Below are 15902 nucleotides of genomic sequence, written 5' to 3'. Positions count from 1 at the left end.
TGGGTGCTCTTTCTCTCCGTTGGGCCTTGTCTTCCTGCAACATTTTTGGTTCCCTGACTGGGAAGCGAGATCACCCCTGGAGAGAACACGCACCTGGTAGTTGCTGCCAATCCTCTGGACACCCATGTGGGGGCCCCTGATCGGCCTGGGCGACGTGAACCACTGAGCGTGCCAGGGAGGCAGTTTGGCCTCCCTGTGTGGACGCCTCAACTGGGCTGAGAAAGGACCCCGTCGGCGGGTCTTCAAGGAGTCAAACACCGGGAGGAACTGGCATACAGGAACAGGTACCTACACTGCGAGACGTCTAAGGCAAGGTGTGATCGATCTGGGGACCCCACTACAGTTTTAGTGGAAGAGGAGCCTGACCAACTCCTTGGGCATGAGATCGCCGGCAGGTCTGTTGAGAGGTGTGTGAGGGTGTGTGGCTGTGGTGTGACTGAGAGAGGGTGGAGTTGGACCTCCCTTCACAGGGCCTTCGGGAGTGTGGGTTTGCCTCCTATGGCTAAGCAGCAGCTCAAGTGGGAAATTGAGGCTGCCCAGGTTAAGAAGTGAGTTGGGATTGTGTGCACGGGAGTGCTCTGAGAATGACTGAGATGGGTAACAATAGGTGGGGTTTCACCGCCCCCCCCATTCATGGGGTGAAACGAATGTGTGAGTGTGCCCTTCTTCCCTGCTCCAACTTTGCCCCCTGGCTATTCTGAGAGAAACTGGAAGTTCCAGGTTGTGCCCTTCCTCCCTGCTCCAACTTTGCCCCCTGGCTATTCTGAGAGAAACTGGAAGGTCCAGGTTTCCCGCCTTCTGTCTTTGGTGGCGGCCACGTGGCCATGTGGGTCTTGGGGGGGAAATGAAAAGATATTAGATCAATGAATCCCCAACAATAAAAAAAAAAAGAAAAAAAAAAAAAAAAAGAAAAGATATTAGAAAGAATGTTGTTGTAGTTTTGTTACTGGAATTTCTTCAGTGAGTGTTTGGTCTCAGGAATTTGAGAATTGAGCCTGCAGGCCACAGATCAGTGATGAAATGGCATTTTGTTGGATTGAGGGGCATGCAGAGAGTGGAGAGTGCCAGAGCTACTGGCAGAGCTGCCACTTAGCCATAGGAGGCAAACCGACACTCCCCTAGGCCCTGGGAAGGGAGGTCCAACTCCACCCTCGGAGTTGTCTCGGTCACACCACATCCACACTCTCACACACCTCTCAACAGATCTGCCAGTGATCTAAGTTTCCATGTCTGGTCTCTCCCACTGGAAAGCAAACAGCATTGGGACTGCCAGACTTGGCCAAGCCCTTTACTCTGTATGTCTCAGAGAGAGATAAAATGGCTGTGGGTGTGTTAACCCAGCTGGTTGGGTCCTACCTCTCTAAGCAGTTAGATGGAGTGGCACAGGGATGGCCACCCGGCTTACGGGCTCTAGCTGCTACTGCTCTCCTTGTGCAAGAAGCCGATAAGCTGACTCCAGGGCAGGATCTCAGAGTGAAAGTACCGCACTCTGTGGTGAATACAAAGGGACATTTCTGGCTCTCCAATGCACGATTAACTAAGTACCAAAGCTTAATGTGTGGTAACCCATGCATAAAATAGAGGTATGTAACACGCTGGACCCAGCCACACTCCTTCCAGTCAGTGGAAGAGAGACTGAGCATGACTGTACAGAAGTTATAGATAACGTGTACTCTAGCAGACCTGACTTGCGTGACCAGCCCTGGACAGATGCAGACTGGGACTTCTATGTACATGGAAGCAGTTACGTGACAGAGCAAGGTGAGCGGCAGGCTGGGTACGCAGTGGTCACCTTAACAGAGACTGTGGAGGCTAAGCCTCTACCTCAAGGCACATCTGCTCAGAAGGCTGAGTTAATTGCCTTGACCCAAGACTTAGAATTAAGTCAAGAAAAAAGTGTAAATATTTACACTGACTCTTAAGTATGCTTTTCTGACTCTCCAAGTGCACGGGACATTGTACAAGGAGAAGAGACTTTTTTTTTTTTTTTTGTAGAGACAAAGTCTCACTTTATGGCCCTCGATAGAGTGCCATGGCATCACACAGCTCACAGCAACCTCCAACTCCTGGGCTTAAGCGATTCTCTTGCCTCAGCCTCCCAAGTAGCTGGGACTACAGGCGCCCGCCACAACGCCCGGCTATTTTTTTTGGTTGCAGTTCGGCCAGGGCCAGGTTTGAACCCGCCACCCTCGGTATATGGGGCCGGCGCCTTACCGACTGAGCCACAGGCGCCGCCCAGGAGAAGAGACTTTTAAACTCTGGGGGAAAGGACATTAAGTATCAGCAGGAGATAACTTCAGTTACTAGAGGCAGTATGGAAACGCCAGAAGGTAGCAGCATCACGCACTGTCATGGACATCAAAGAGATGCTTCCACCATGGCTAAGGGGAACACCAGAGCCGATACTGAGGCACAAAGGGCTGCACCCCAACAGTACCAGGTGTTGCGAGTGGCTCCCCTCATCCCATGGGTTCCAGAGCTCACCCCTATCTACTCCCAGGAGAAGGAATGGTTGGCAGCAGAGGGGAGCCAGGAAGCAGAGGGAGGATGGATAAAGATGCCAGACGGACGAGTAGCAGTTCCCAGGATTCTAGGAGCCACCGTGGTGACAGGAGTGTTTGATGAAGTTGCTGGGCCAGTACTTCTACATCTCCCACCTGGCAGCCTTGTACAAAACTGTCAGTCTACAGTGTGTCACCTGCAGCCAGTTCAATGCGTGCCAAGGACCAACGGTACCCCCAGGAATCCAGTCATATGGAGCAACGCCCTTCAAGGACTTCCAGGTAGACTTTACTGAAATGCTCAGGTTTAGAGGGAACAAGTACTGGCTGGTGATGGTCTATCAGACTTGGAATAGGTAAAAGGCTTCCCCACTGGGATAAAAAGGACTCCTGAAGTAGTAAAGTACTGCCCAGAGAAATCGTCCCATGGTTTAGGCTGCCACTCTGGTTTAAATTTGGAAATGGGCTAGCCTTCATAACAGAACTAGTGCAAATAATAAGCTAAAGCTTTGAATAATTTATAGGCCTCAAAGCTTAGACAGGGTAAAGTGCATAAACAGGACCATAAGAGCAGAAAAAGGTAAACTCGAGTCTGGGGCCCTAGACAATGCCCAAAGTTCTCTGCACTCCTGTTCAAGCTCTCCCCAAAGGCTGTTCAACTGAGTGCCAAGACCAAAAACACCAAAATAGTTCACAGGGGGGCGGAGACAAGATGGCTGACTGAAGCCAGCTTTCCACAGAGGCTCCTGTCCAAAAGGAGAGTTAAAGGTCAGAAATTTAGTAAGTAACCTGGTGGATTTGAGCTGCACCAAGAGAGAAGTTTGAAGAACACACATCAACCCCACTGAGGCAAGTTGCGACCCCAAGGATACAAACAAAAGGTACAAAATCCATCATCAAGCAGACGGGAGTCCCCTCCCCCATGAGAACGGCTCAGAGTGCCCCACAAATAAACGAGCAGAGTTCAAAGGTCCTCCCGTGACACTCCATGGGAGAGACCCTCTAAAAACTGGACCTACCTCCCCTTCTAAGGTGCCATGGAGTTCTCCTACCAGGCCAAAAACTATATAAAACTGTATATATTCTCTACCTGCAACTCTGAGCTCCCAGCACTCTCCTCCACTCTCACTCTGAGGTCTGGAGGCCTGTCTCCCAGGAGTCCAGATTCTTGGGTAATTTCTTGAGGGGTATGGACAGGGCCTAAACTGCAGCTGTTCAGTGCTGACTCTGGGGCACGGGAGTGAGGAGAGGACAGTCAGCTGAGAGGGAACCACACCAGAGCAGCAGTGCCCTGAGGCGCAGAACAACAGCCGTCTTTTAGCAATAATAGGGCTCACTCCTGGATATTCTGTAGCCACAACCTCTGTCTCTCTGGGCAACCAGAGGAGGCGGGGCATCTACTCAGGTGGCAACCACAACAGAACAGATCTGGGATGGAAACGCAGGCCCCGTGAGTAAAGGGTTTTCCTGAGGCAGTACCAACCTGGGTGGAGCACAGGGACTAGAAATGCACTCGCAGGCCCAGGAAGTTCCCAGGGTGGGGCTGACCCAGAGGACCGCTTTACTGAGCCTAAGACGCACCTGGCCCTCAGGGGATCGTCAGCCTATAGACAAAGGAAGGCAGCAGGATAGAACTGACAGGTAACCAAATACAAAACTGCAGGAGCGAAGACAGGGCCTGAGGCGCAGGCTCTGGGAACTCAAAACAGCTTCTCTTCTCCATGGGAATTTAGCAGGGACAGAAACAAATTCCCACAAAGTTGTTCTGTTTTGTCAGTACCATCAATCAGGAGAGAGGCTGGAACTGAGTGAATACCCCCCAGCCTCCATCAAGCGCTCGAGGTTGTCAGGCCTCACCTCCCCCTGCTAGACAGAGGCAGAGCGCAGCAGCCTGGCTGAGCAGAAACAGATTGCCTCGTGATTCAGGCAGGTGCAAACCCCTGGAGTATCTGTTCACTACAGGCAACTGGGTCAGCCAACTGCGGGGCTATCAGTGACTGGGTGTGACGGAGGTGCAAGGTAGGGAAGGAGGCTTCAACCTTCCCAGACTGATCTATATGCTGGGTGGCTCCTCCTGACTCCATGCAGCACTGGAGCAAGCCTTATCAGAGTAGTGACCAGACCCCTGGGATCCAGCTGCCAGAAACCTTTTAAACTCTCCCACCTGAGACAGGTGCTGACTGAGACAACTGATTTGAACCTTTTGAACGGAGCCAATCACCCGAGGACAATTCAGGTGCTGCCCTGGATGTGTGGTTGTAAGAAGGTTTGATTTTCCTTTTCCAATTGCTGCCTGTGGGGGGCAGGGTGACTTAATTGCTGCTATTTCTCCACAGCTGAGACTTCAACCCAGAGTAACTGTTTCACTAGGATCAGACAGAGACCAGCTGAAAAATAGACAGAACCACTTAGCCCCACCACACCAAACAGGTCCCCCAGTTTCTCAGGCCATAGCACTGTACAGGTCCTCAACAAAGCTCCAGGGGGAAAAAATCAAACAGTGTAAAATAATCATGGGGTGGAATAGCGGAAAAACTCTGGTAACATGAATAACCAGAATAGATCAACCCCCGCCAAGGAAAGATACAGCAGATGTAACTGAAGATCCCACTCATAAACAGCTGGCCGAGATGTCAGAAATCGAATTCAGAATTTGGATTGCAAACAAGATTAAAAAAATGGAGGAAAATTTGGAATTAGAAATTCGAGCAGCAATTCAAAAGTTGGAATTAGAAATTCGAGGAGAAATTCAAAAGTTATCTCAAGAATTCAACGAATTTAAAGACAAAACCACCAAAGATTTTGACACACTGAAGCAAGAATTTCCAGCCCTCAAAGATCTGAAAAATACAGTAGAATCCCTCAGTAACAGAGTGGAGCAAGCGGAAGAAAAAATTTCTGACATTGAAGACAAAACCTTTGAACGCTCCCAAACTCTCAAAGAGGAAGAGAATTGGAGAGCAAAAACGGATCACTCTTCCAGAGAGATCTGGGATAATTCGAAGAAGGCTAATATCCTCCTCAATGGAATCCCTGAAAGTGATGAAGTGGCCTCACTAGACACAGAGGCCCTTCTCCATGAAATTATGAAAGAGAATTTTCCAGAAATGCCAAGAGATTCTGAAATTCAGATAGCAGACAGTTTCAGAACCCCAGCACAACTCAATCCCAATAAGACATCCCCCAGGCATATCATAATTAACTTCACTAAAGATAATATGAAGGAGAAAATTCTCAAAGCAGCCAGATGTAAGAAATCCATTACCTACAAAGGGAAGAATATTAGAATGACTGCAGACCTCTCTGCTGAAACTTTTCAAGCCAGAAGAGGGTGGTCATTGACTTTCAACCTCCTAAAGCAAAATAACTTTCGACCCGGGATCCTGTATCCAGCTAAACTGAGTTTCATTTACAATGGAGAAATTAAATACTTTAATGACATTCATATGTTGAAGAAATTTGCCATAACCAAACAAGCTCTTCAGGATATTCTCAGACCTATCCTCCATAATGACCAGCCCAATCCTCTACCACAAAAGTAAACTCACTCAGAAACTTTTCATCAAACTCCAACTTCCACAGTGGCAAAAGGATTAAAAATGTCTACTGGACTTTCGAAAAACTTGATACCCCAAATTTTACCAGACTTACCTATATTCTCCATTAATGTGAACGGCTTAAACAGTCCTCTAAAGAGGCACAGGTTAGCTGACTGGATACAAAAACTCAGGCCAGATATTTGTTGCATACAAGAGTCACATCTTACCTTTAAAGACAAATATAGACTCAGGGTGAAAGGATGGTCATCCATATTTCAGGCAAATGGTAATCAGAAAAAAGCAGGTGTTGCAGTTTTATTTGCAGACACAATAGGCTTTACACCAACAAAAGTAAGGAAGGATAAGAATGGTCACTTCATATTTGTTAAGGGTAATACTCAATATGATGAGATTTCAATTATTAATATCTATGCACCCAACCAGATGCACCTTAATTTATAAGAGAAACTCTAACAGACATGAGCAACTTGATTTTCTCCAGCCCCATAATAGTTGGAAGACTATCCAACACGTTCCAAACATCACCCTAATCCCCAAACCAAGAAAAGACCCAACAAGAAAAGAAAATTATAGACCAATATCACTAATGAATACAGATGCAAAAATATTCAACAAGATCCTAACAAACAGAATCCAGCAACACATCAAACAAATTATACATCATGACCAAGTCAGTTTTATCCCAGGGTCTCAAGGCTGGTTCAATATCTGTAGATCTATAAGCATAATTCAGCACATAAACAAATTAAAAAACAAAGACCATATGATTCTCTCAATTGATGCAGAAAAAGCTTTTGATAATATACAGCATCCCTTCATGATCAGAACACTTAAGAAAATTGGTATAGAAGGGACATTTCTTAAACTGATAGAGGCCATCTACAGCAAACCCACAGCCAATATTGTATTGAATGGAGTTAAATTGAAATCAGTTCCACTTAGATCAGGAACCAGACAAGACTGCCCATTGTCTCCACTGCTCTTTAACCTTGTAATGGAAGTTTTAGCCACCGCAGTTAGGGAAGAAAAGGCGATCAAAGGTATCCATACGGGTCAAAAGAGACCAAACTTTTGCTCTTCGCAGATGATACGATTGGATATCTGGAAAACACCAGGGATTCTAATACAAAACTCTTAGAAGTGATCAAGGAATACAGCAGCGTCTCAGGTTACAAAATCAGCATTCATAAATCAGTAGCCTTTATATATACCAACAATAATCAAGCTGAAAAAACAGTTCAGGACTCCATTCCATTCACAGTAGTGCCAAAGAAAATGAAATATTTGGGAGTTTATCTAACAAAGGACGTGAAAGATCTCTATAAAGAGAACCATGAAACTCTAAGAAAAGAAATAGCTGAAAATGTTAACAAATTTTGAAACATACCATACTCGTGGCTGGGAAGAATCAACATTGTTAAAATGTCTATACTACCTGGGCGGCGCCTGTAGCTCAGTGAGTAGGGCGTCGGCCCCATATGCCGAGGGTGGCGGGTTCAAGCCCAGCCCCAGCCAAACTGCAACAAAAAAATAGCCGGGCGTTGTGGCAGGCACCTGCAGTCCCAGCTGCTCGGGAGGCTGAGGCAAGAGAATCACGTAAGCCCAAGAGTTAGAGGTTGCTGTGAGCTGTGATGCTACAGCACTCTACCCGAGGGCGGTACAGTGAGACTCTGTCTCTACAAAAAAAAAAAATGTCTATACTACCCAAAGCAATATATAATTTTAATGCAATCCCTATTAAAACTCCACTGTCATACTTTAAAGATCTTGAAAAAACAATACGTTTTATATGAAATCAGAAAAAAACCTCGAATAGCCAAGACATTACTCAGAAATAAAAACAAAGCAGGAGGAATCATGATACCAGACCTCAGACTATACTACAAATCGATAGTGATCAAAACAGCATGGTACTGGCACAGAACAGAGAACCAAGAGATGAATCCAGCTACTTACTGTTATTTGATCTTTGACAAGCCAATTAAAAACATTAGTGGGGAAAAGATTCCCTATTTAACAAATGGTGCTGGGTGAACTGGCTGGCAACCTGTAGAAGACTGAAACTGGACCCACACCTTTCACCATTAAGATAGACTCTCACTGGATTAAAGATTTAAACTTAAGACAAGAAACTATAAAAATACTAGAACAGAGTGCAGGGAAAACCCTTGAAGAAATTGGTCTAGGCGAGTATTTTATGAGGAGGACCCCCTGGGCAATTGAAGCAGCTTCAAAAATAAACTACTGGGACTTGATCAAACTAAAAAGCTTCTGCACAGCCAAGTAAAGCAAGCAAACAGCCCTCAGATGGGAGAAGATATTTGCAGGCTATGTCTCCGACAAAGGTTTAATAACCAGAATCCACAGAGAACTCAAACATATAAGCAAGAAAAGAACAAGTGATCCCTTCGCAGGTTGGGCAAGGGACTTGAAGAGAAACTTCTTTGAAGAAGACAGGTGCACAGCCTACAGACATATGAAAAAATGTTTATCAGGGCGGCACCTGTGGCTCAAAGACTAGGGCGCCAGCCCCATATGCCAGAGGTGGTGGGTTCAAACCCAGCCCTGGCCGTAAACTGAAAAAAGAAAAAATGCTCATCTTTAATCATCAGAGAAATGCAAATCAAAACTACTTTGAGATATCATCTAACTCCAGTAAGATTAGCCTATATCACAAAATCCCAAGACCAGAGATGTTGGCGCAGATGTGGAGAAAAGGGAACACTTTTGCACTGCTGGTGGGAATGCAAATAAATACATTCCTTTTGGAAAGATGTTTGGAGAACACTTAGAGATCTAAAAATAGACCTGCTATTCAATCCTATAATTCCTCTACTAGGCATACACCCAGAAGACCAAAAATCACACGGTAACAAAGATATTTATATCAGAATGTTTACTGCAGCTCAATTCATAATTGCTAAGCCATAGAAAAAGCCCAAGTGCCCATCAATCCACAAATGGATTAATAAATTGTGGTATATGTACACCATGGAATATTATGCAGCCTTAAAGAAAGATGAAGACTTTACCTCTTTCGTGTTTACATGAATGGAGCTGGAACATATTCTTCTTAGTAAAGTATCTCAAGAATGGAAGAAAAAGTATCCAATGTACTCAGCCCTACTATGAAACTAATTTATGGCTTTCACATGAAACCTATAACCCAGTTATAACTCAAGAATAGGAGGAAGGGGGAAAGGGAGGGCTGGGAGGGGGGTGGGGGGCGGAGGGAGGGTGATTGGTAGGATTACACCTGCGGTGCATCTTACAAGGGTATATGTGAAACTTAGTAAATGTAGAATATAAATGTCTTAACACAATAACTAAGAAAATGCCAGGAAGGCTATGTTAACCAGTGTGATGAAAATGTGTCAAACGGTCTATAAAACCAGTGTATGGTGCCCCGTGACAGCATTAATGTACACAGCTATAATTTAAAAAAAAAGAAAGAAATTGGAAAACTCTGCCAGGAAGCAAAGCTTAACCGGATGCAGGCTTTGCCACAGGTATTGTTCAAAGAGGCCTCTGTCAATTCTCTGCAATTTAGCAGGAACTCCTAAAAGAACTGGGAAAGACTGAACTGAATAGACAAAAACCCTTGAAAGACTAACAAGGAAAATCTCCACTGGGGTAACTAACTGTGTTCTGTTTAGTCTTTTGTGTCTGTACATCTTTTCTCTCTGGAAGAGCAAGGGGACGAAGCCTAGGTCTGGAATCAGAACCTAGTCCTCTGGAAACCAAGATAGAAAGGACTTTACACCATCATTCTGACCACATGCACAGCAGTGAAGATGGAAAGAATCCTCACCTGGAGTCATCACAGCTGTCTGAATAGGGCTTCACTGCCCCTTGGAAAGTAAAGGTAACGATCTCTTTTAAAGACCATACCTTTCTCTCCCACAGATTCCTTAACCATCCCAACAAATGGATGTAAAATCATGAGTCACTGTCTGCTCTGCTCTGGTCACCTTTCTCTCCTCCAGTGAGCCACTAAGCAATTCTCCATACATGTTCTGCTCCCTTGACTGGGCTTTCATTTGTGCTTACAATGCTGCTCCATCCATGGAATTAAGACACACCACACAATAAACTATGACTGTTCAAAGACCCAAAGGTCCTGTATTACCTGCTTCTTTTGCCAAGTCAGGGTAGTCTCTTGAATTCTCAGTTCCAGGCTTCACAAACTAGAAATATAGAAAATAATAAATAGAAACAAGCATAGTTAGATTTTGTTTTCAAAACAACTGTTCATTCAGATAAAAAAACATATTGAGCACCCATTATATCAATGAGAATAAATAAACTGAAACTACAAATAAAATTATGGCCAAGTTTCACAAATGTAACGTTTAAGAGAACAAGCCAGAGCTAATCCACGGTATTAAAGGTCAGAAGTCAGGGAAATGGTAACCCCGAGCAGGTTATAGTGACTGAAGAGGGCACAAGTGCTAAGATGCTGGTATGTACCGTTTATGTTTGTTTTTTAACTAATTTTTTTTTCTCGAGCAAAACAAAATCAAATTTAATGGTCTTAAATGCAAAAGTAGAAACAAACAAAAAACACAAAAGAGCAAAAGAAAATTAACAGAACAGAACAACCCAAAATGTCAAGGCAGTTATGAAGAGAACTACAAATCAAAGGTTTTTGTTAATAGATAACTGGCAAGAAGTTAAGTAGTTTTCTGCTGAGTGTTCATATGAAAGCAAAATTCCAAAACAAAATCCGACTAAAATAGAAAAAAGTCTAGCGCTCACAAGAAGGGATGCGAGAAATACAATGCTCAAATGTTTATGTGTTATTAAAAAACAGAGCTATCTTATGCCTTCAAGCTATGTTAAAAGCTCTTGGAAACTGAAGAAATGATTGACAATAGTATCCGCTGTGTAGGGCACCGTGCATGCAATGTGCGGACTGAAATTCAGGATGTGAGTAGCAACACATCTTCAGGCGGCCTGGAGCTTAGATCTGACTCTCGAATATACTGGAGTTTCCCTGAAACTCTTTGGTCCGTTCCCATTGGTGCCTGGGCTTACGAAATACACTGTGTCCTTTTCTGGAGGGCCCAGCCCAGCATGCAACCCCCTCCCCGGTGGTGGCTCACAATGGATGGGCCGGCTGCCACTCCCAGGACCACTCGGCAAAGCCGGAGGCTGAGCGAGCAACGGGACCTGCAGGAGAAAGGCAACGGGACCTGCTTGGGAAAGCAACTTTCTATCAACCAAAGCACAAATCGCTTAAAATGTTGAAGAGGTTGAGAAAACACACACTCAGCATCTGTCTAACATCTTTAGATTAAAAACTAAAAACTAAAAGATCACTTTTTGTTTATCCAGTTTGTGGAGACATCAAATGAAATGAGTGTTAGACAGTCTTAGAAGTTAAAGCATGCTTCAGTTTCACCACCAGCCAGAGGGACTGGTTAGTCAATGCAGTCTAGTCAGGTTTCTGTTTAATATATATCTTAAAGGAAATAACTTACAAATGCAAAATTGGTCTAACATTGTGGGATTTCAAACATTTGAACATGTCAGTTGCATCCCCGAGTATAAAAACCTTCTCACTTCTCATTCGGACTAAGACAAACACTTGTGAAAATTGGCGCAAAATGAGTTGTACACTAACGAAAAAAGTTTCAACTTCTTCACTCTTAATTATCTATTCCATACAAAGAAAGCATGAGCGAGTTATTTGTGAGACTTGTTGGTTTTGAAGGAAACCTGTAAGATTTTGTCCCCCAGGCGGTAGCCATTCAGACTGGCTATGGCCATCGCAGCTTCTTCATAGTTTGTCATGGTCACAAAGCCAAACCCTTTGTTTGCACTTGTTGGTGTTGAAATCGCGAATCACAGGTGGCGCCTGTGGCTCAGTGAGTAGGACACCAGCCCCATATACCGAGGGTGGGGGGTTCAAACCCAGCCCCGGCTGAACTGCGACCAAAAACTATCCGGGCGTTGTGGCGGGCGCCTATAGTCCCAGCTGCTCTGGAGGCTGAGGCATGAGAATCACGAAAGCCCAAGAGCTGGAGGTTCATCATGGCACTCTACCAAGGGTGGTAAAGTGAGACTCTGTCTCTACAAAAAAAAAAAAAGAAAGAAAAAAAGAAATCGCGAATCACTTTCACATTGGTGACAGTGCCAAAGGGGCCATACATCTGCCAGAGGATCTCCTCGTCGGCGTCTTGGCCAAGGTTGTAGATAAAGATGCACCAGCCCGAAGAAGCGTTTCCTGGGACATTGACACCAGAAAGCCCACTCATGTGATCTACACCCATAGGGGAGAGTCTGTATCTTTGTGCCTGGTGGTGAACCGGGCCTCTGAACCGTCTAGCTGGTGAGTGGTACAGCTGTGAGAGGAGTGCCCCATTTTTGTTCTGGTTAGGGTTGGCGGCAAACTTCACTGTGATGGGCTCGGAGGAACCTGGGGATTTATGACCATTGAAACTGATAATTGCAGGCGGTGCCTGTGGCTCAGTGAGTAGGGTGCCAGCCCTATATGCCGAGGGTGGCGGGTTCAAACCCAGCCCCGGCCAAACTGCAATAAAAAAAAAAAAAGAAACTGATAATTGCCTCTTCTGCTTCCAACCGTTTGTCAAATCAGATAAATGCAACCCCTCTGGACAAACCTGTGGTCTGGTCCAGAGAGAACATGTCCTCCACATCCTTCTGGGTCATGGTCCTCGGGAGTCCACTGATGTACGAGTTGACATCTTTGATGACCTCTGAGCTCGGGCGAGCATATGATACCTTAATGGTTTTGGACTGGAGCCTCAGGCCATTCAGTGTGTTGATCGCTCTCTCGGCGTCCTTTGTAGTCACGTAGTTCACAAAGCCATAGCCCAAGTGTGTCCTGCTACTTTATCCCGAGTTAAGTTTTGCAGATTCAACTTCACCAATGCTGCTGAACAGACTTCGTAACTCATCCTGGGTCATGTTCTGAGGGAGGTAGTTGACGATTAAATTTGTTTTCCCAATGTCACCCCTGCAGTCTTCAGCCATGTGGTCTTCATAACTACTAGACATTCTATTTTCCAAAAATCTGGACATAGGCAGGCAGGCCCGGGGATGCTCCGGGACGGGAGGGTGGGCAGTGGCGGTGCGGCACTAATGGCTCCACTTGGCCTCGGTAGCGGTGGGGGCAACAACGACGGCCTAATTTTTTTTTTAACATACAGTCTCACTCTGTTGCCTGGGTTAGCATACAATGGCATCACCACAGCTCACTGTAACGTCAAATTCCTGGGCTTAAGCAAGCCACCTTTCTCAGCCTCCTGAGTAGCTGGGACTACAGACTCACACCACTGCACCTGACTAATTTTTCTGTTTTTTTTTTTTTTTATACAGACAGGGTCTTGTTCTCTCTCAGGCTAGTCTCAAACTCCTGACCTCAAGAGATCCTCCTGCTTCATCCTCCCAGAGTGCTAGGACTGCAGTTATGAGCCACTGGCACACGACCTGAGGAACATTTTTTTTTGAGATGGAGTCTCACTTTGTTGTCCTTGGTATAGTGTTGTAACATCACAGCTCACAAGGACCTCCAACTCTTGGGCTCAAGCAAGTCTCTTGCCTCAGTCTCTCGATTAGCTGGGTCTGCATGCTTACACCACTATGCCTGGCTAATTTTTCTGTTTTTTTTTATAGAGGTAGCAGGGTCTTGTTCTTTCTCAAGCTAGTCTCAAACTCCTAACTCCAAGAGATCCACCTGCCTCAGCCTCCCAGTGCCAGGACTGCAGTTATGAGCCACTGGCACACTGCCTGGGGAAGTTTTTTTGTTTGTTTGTTTTGTTTTGTTTTTGAGACACAGTCTCACTTTGTTGCCCTGGGTAGAGTTCCATGGTGTCACAGCTCATAGCAACCTCAAACTCTGGGGCTTAAGTGATCCTCTTGCCTCAGCCTCCCAAGTAACTAGAACTACAAGGTTCCCACCACAATGTCCAGCTTGGGATTAATATTTTAATTCAAATGAATATCTATTTTTTTTTTTTGAGACAGTCTCATGTTCTTGCCCCCAGTAGAGAGCTATGGCATCATGGCTCACAGCAACCTCAGACTCTGGCTAAAGCATTCTCTTTCCTCAGCCTACTGAGCAGCTAGAACTATAGACACCGGCCACAATGCTCAGCTAATTTTTAGAGATGGGGTCTTGGTCTCACCCAGGCTGGTCTCAAACTCCCGAGATCAAGCAATTCACCACTCCCAGAGTACTAGCTTTACAGGCGGGAGCCACCGTGTCAAGTCCCTGAGGATGTTTTAAGATAATGGGATTAGACTAGTTCCGGAAAACCAGGTAGAATTTAAGTAGGGTATATCAGGAGATAGGCAGCATAAGCTATCAGCCAAATGGTAGTTGTGACTTAGTTATGTTAAAACATTAGGACACCATGGGGTGGCCGCCACAGCTCAGGTAGGTAGGTGGTAGGAGGCCAGCCACATGCACCAGGGTTAGTAAGCTCAAACCCAGCCCAGGTCTGTTGAAACAAACAAACAAAAAAAATAGCCGGGCAATGTGGCAGGAGCTTGTAGTCCCAAGTACTCAGGAGGATGAAGCAAGAGAATCGCTTGAGCCCAGGAGTTTGAGGTTACTGTGAGCCACAGCACTCTATGGAGGGTGACAAAGTGAGACACTGTCTTAATTAAAAAAAAAAAAAATTGGTTCGGTGCCTGTGGCTCAAGCAGCTAAGGCGCCAGCCACATACACCTGAGCTGGTGGGTTCGAATCCAGCCTGGGCCCGCCAAACAACAATGATGGCTGCAACCAAAAAATAGCTGGGCATTATGGCGGGCGCCTGTAGACCCAGCTACTTGGGAGGTGGAGGCAGGAGAATTGCTTGAGCCCAGGAGTTGGAGGTTGCCATGAACTGTGATGCCACAGCACTCTACCCAGGGTGACAGCTTGAGGCTCTGTCTCAAAAAAAAAAAATTAGGGCGCCGGCCCCATATGCCGAGGGTGGCGGGTTCAAACCCAGCCCCAGCCAGCCAAGGGTGGCAGGTTCAAACCCAGCCCCGGCCAAACTGCAACAAAAAAAAAAATAGCCGGGCGTTGTGGCGGGCGCCTGTAGTCCCAGCTGCTCGGGAGGCTGAGGCAAGAGAATCGTGTAAACCCAAGAATTAGAGGTTGCTGTGAGCCGTGTGACGCCACGGCACTCTACCCGAGGGCGGTACAGTGACACTCTGTCTCTACAAAAAAAAAAAAATTAGGACACCCACTGTAGGAATTCTAACTCATTTCCCACATTGAATAATAAAACCTCATTATGAACTTCACAGTGGGGCAGCACCTGTGGCTCAGTGAGTAGGGTGCCAGCCCCATATACTGAGTTTGGGAGGCTTGAACCCATCCCCAGCCAAACTGCAACAAAAAAATAGCCAGGCATTGTGGCGGGCGCCTGTGGTCCCAGCTACTCAGGAGGCTGAGGCAAGAGAATCGCCTAAGCCCAGGAGTTGGAGGTTGCTGTGAGCTGTGATGCCATAGCACTCTACCGAGGGCAATAAAGTGAAAAACTCTGCCTCTAAAAAAAAAAAAAAAAAAACTTGACAGTTACCTAGTAGACTTTACCTTGTAGACTTCTCCCTCTTCATCAAATCCTGACCCAAGGTCCAACAGACCAGACCCAAAGAGACATACTTTGACCTAATATGCACATCAATAATGGCACTCCACATTTCCTCCCCATGGATTTTGAACAACCCTCAACCTCTACCTCCCATCTAGAGGAAAAATAAATGTATGGTTATAAAATTGTGCTTTAACCAACAGCCATATAATAATCATTCCACAGCAAAGATCTGACTGCATTAATACCATATTTTAAAGTCTTACTGTCAACTGCAACAAAAAAAA

The 15902-nt window shown here is 45.6% G+C and overlaps 1 protein-coding gene and 1 pseudogene across 3 annotated transcripts in view; both read right to left on the bottom strand.

Annotated features, from left to right (window-relative positions):
* The window catches only part of SCP2 (sterol carrier protein 2), a 159607-nt gene that overhangs the window by 122685 nt on the left and 21020 nt on the right, over positions 1-15902 (bottom strand). For all 3 annotated transcript variants that reach the window (XM_053576525.1, XM_053576526.1, XM_053576527.1), the window contains exon 2: positions 10191-10248. In XM_053576525.1, the coding sequence (XP_053432500.1) occupies positions 10191-10248 (58 nt within the window). The remainder of the gene's footprint in view (positions 1-10190; positions 10249-15902) is intronic.
* Positions 11552-13095, bottom strand: LOC128575150 (ELAV-like protein 1; annotated as a pseudogene).

This window comes from Nycticebus coucang, chromosome 22 (assembly GCF_027406575.1).
Source record: "Nycticebus coucang isolate mNycCou1 chromosome 22, mNycCou1.pri, whole genome shotgun sequence".
Taxonomy (NCBI): domain Eukaryota; kingdom Metazoa; phylum Chordata; class Mammalia; order Primates; family Lorisidae; genus Nycticebus; species Nycticebus coucang.
This window is presented reverse-complemented; position numbering and strand designations above follow the sequence as displayed.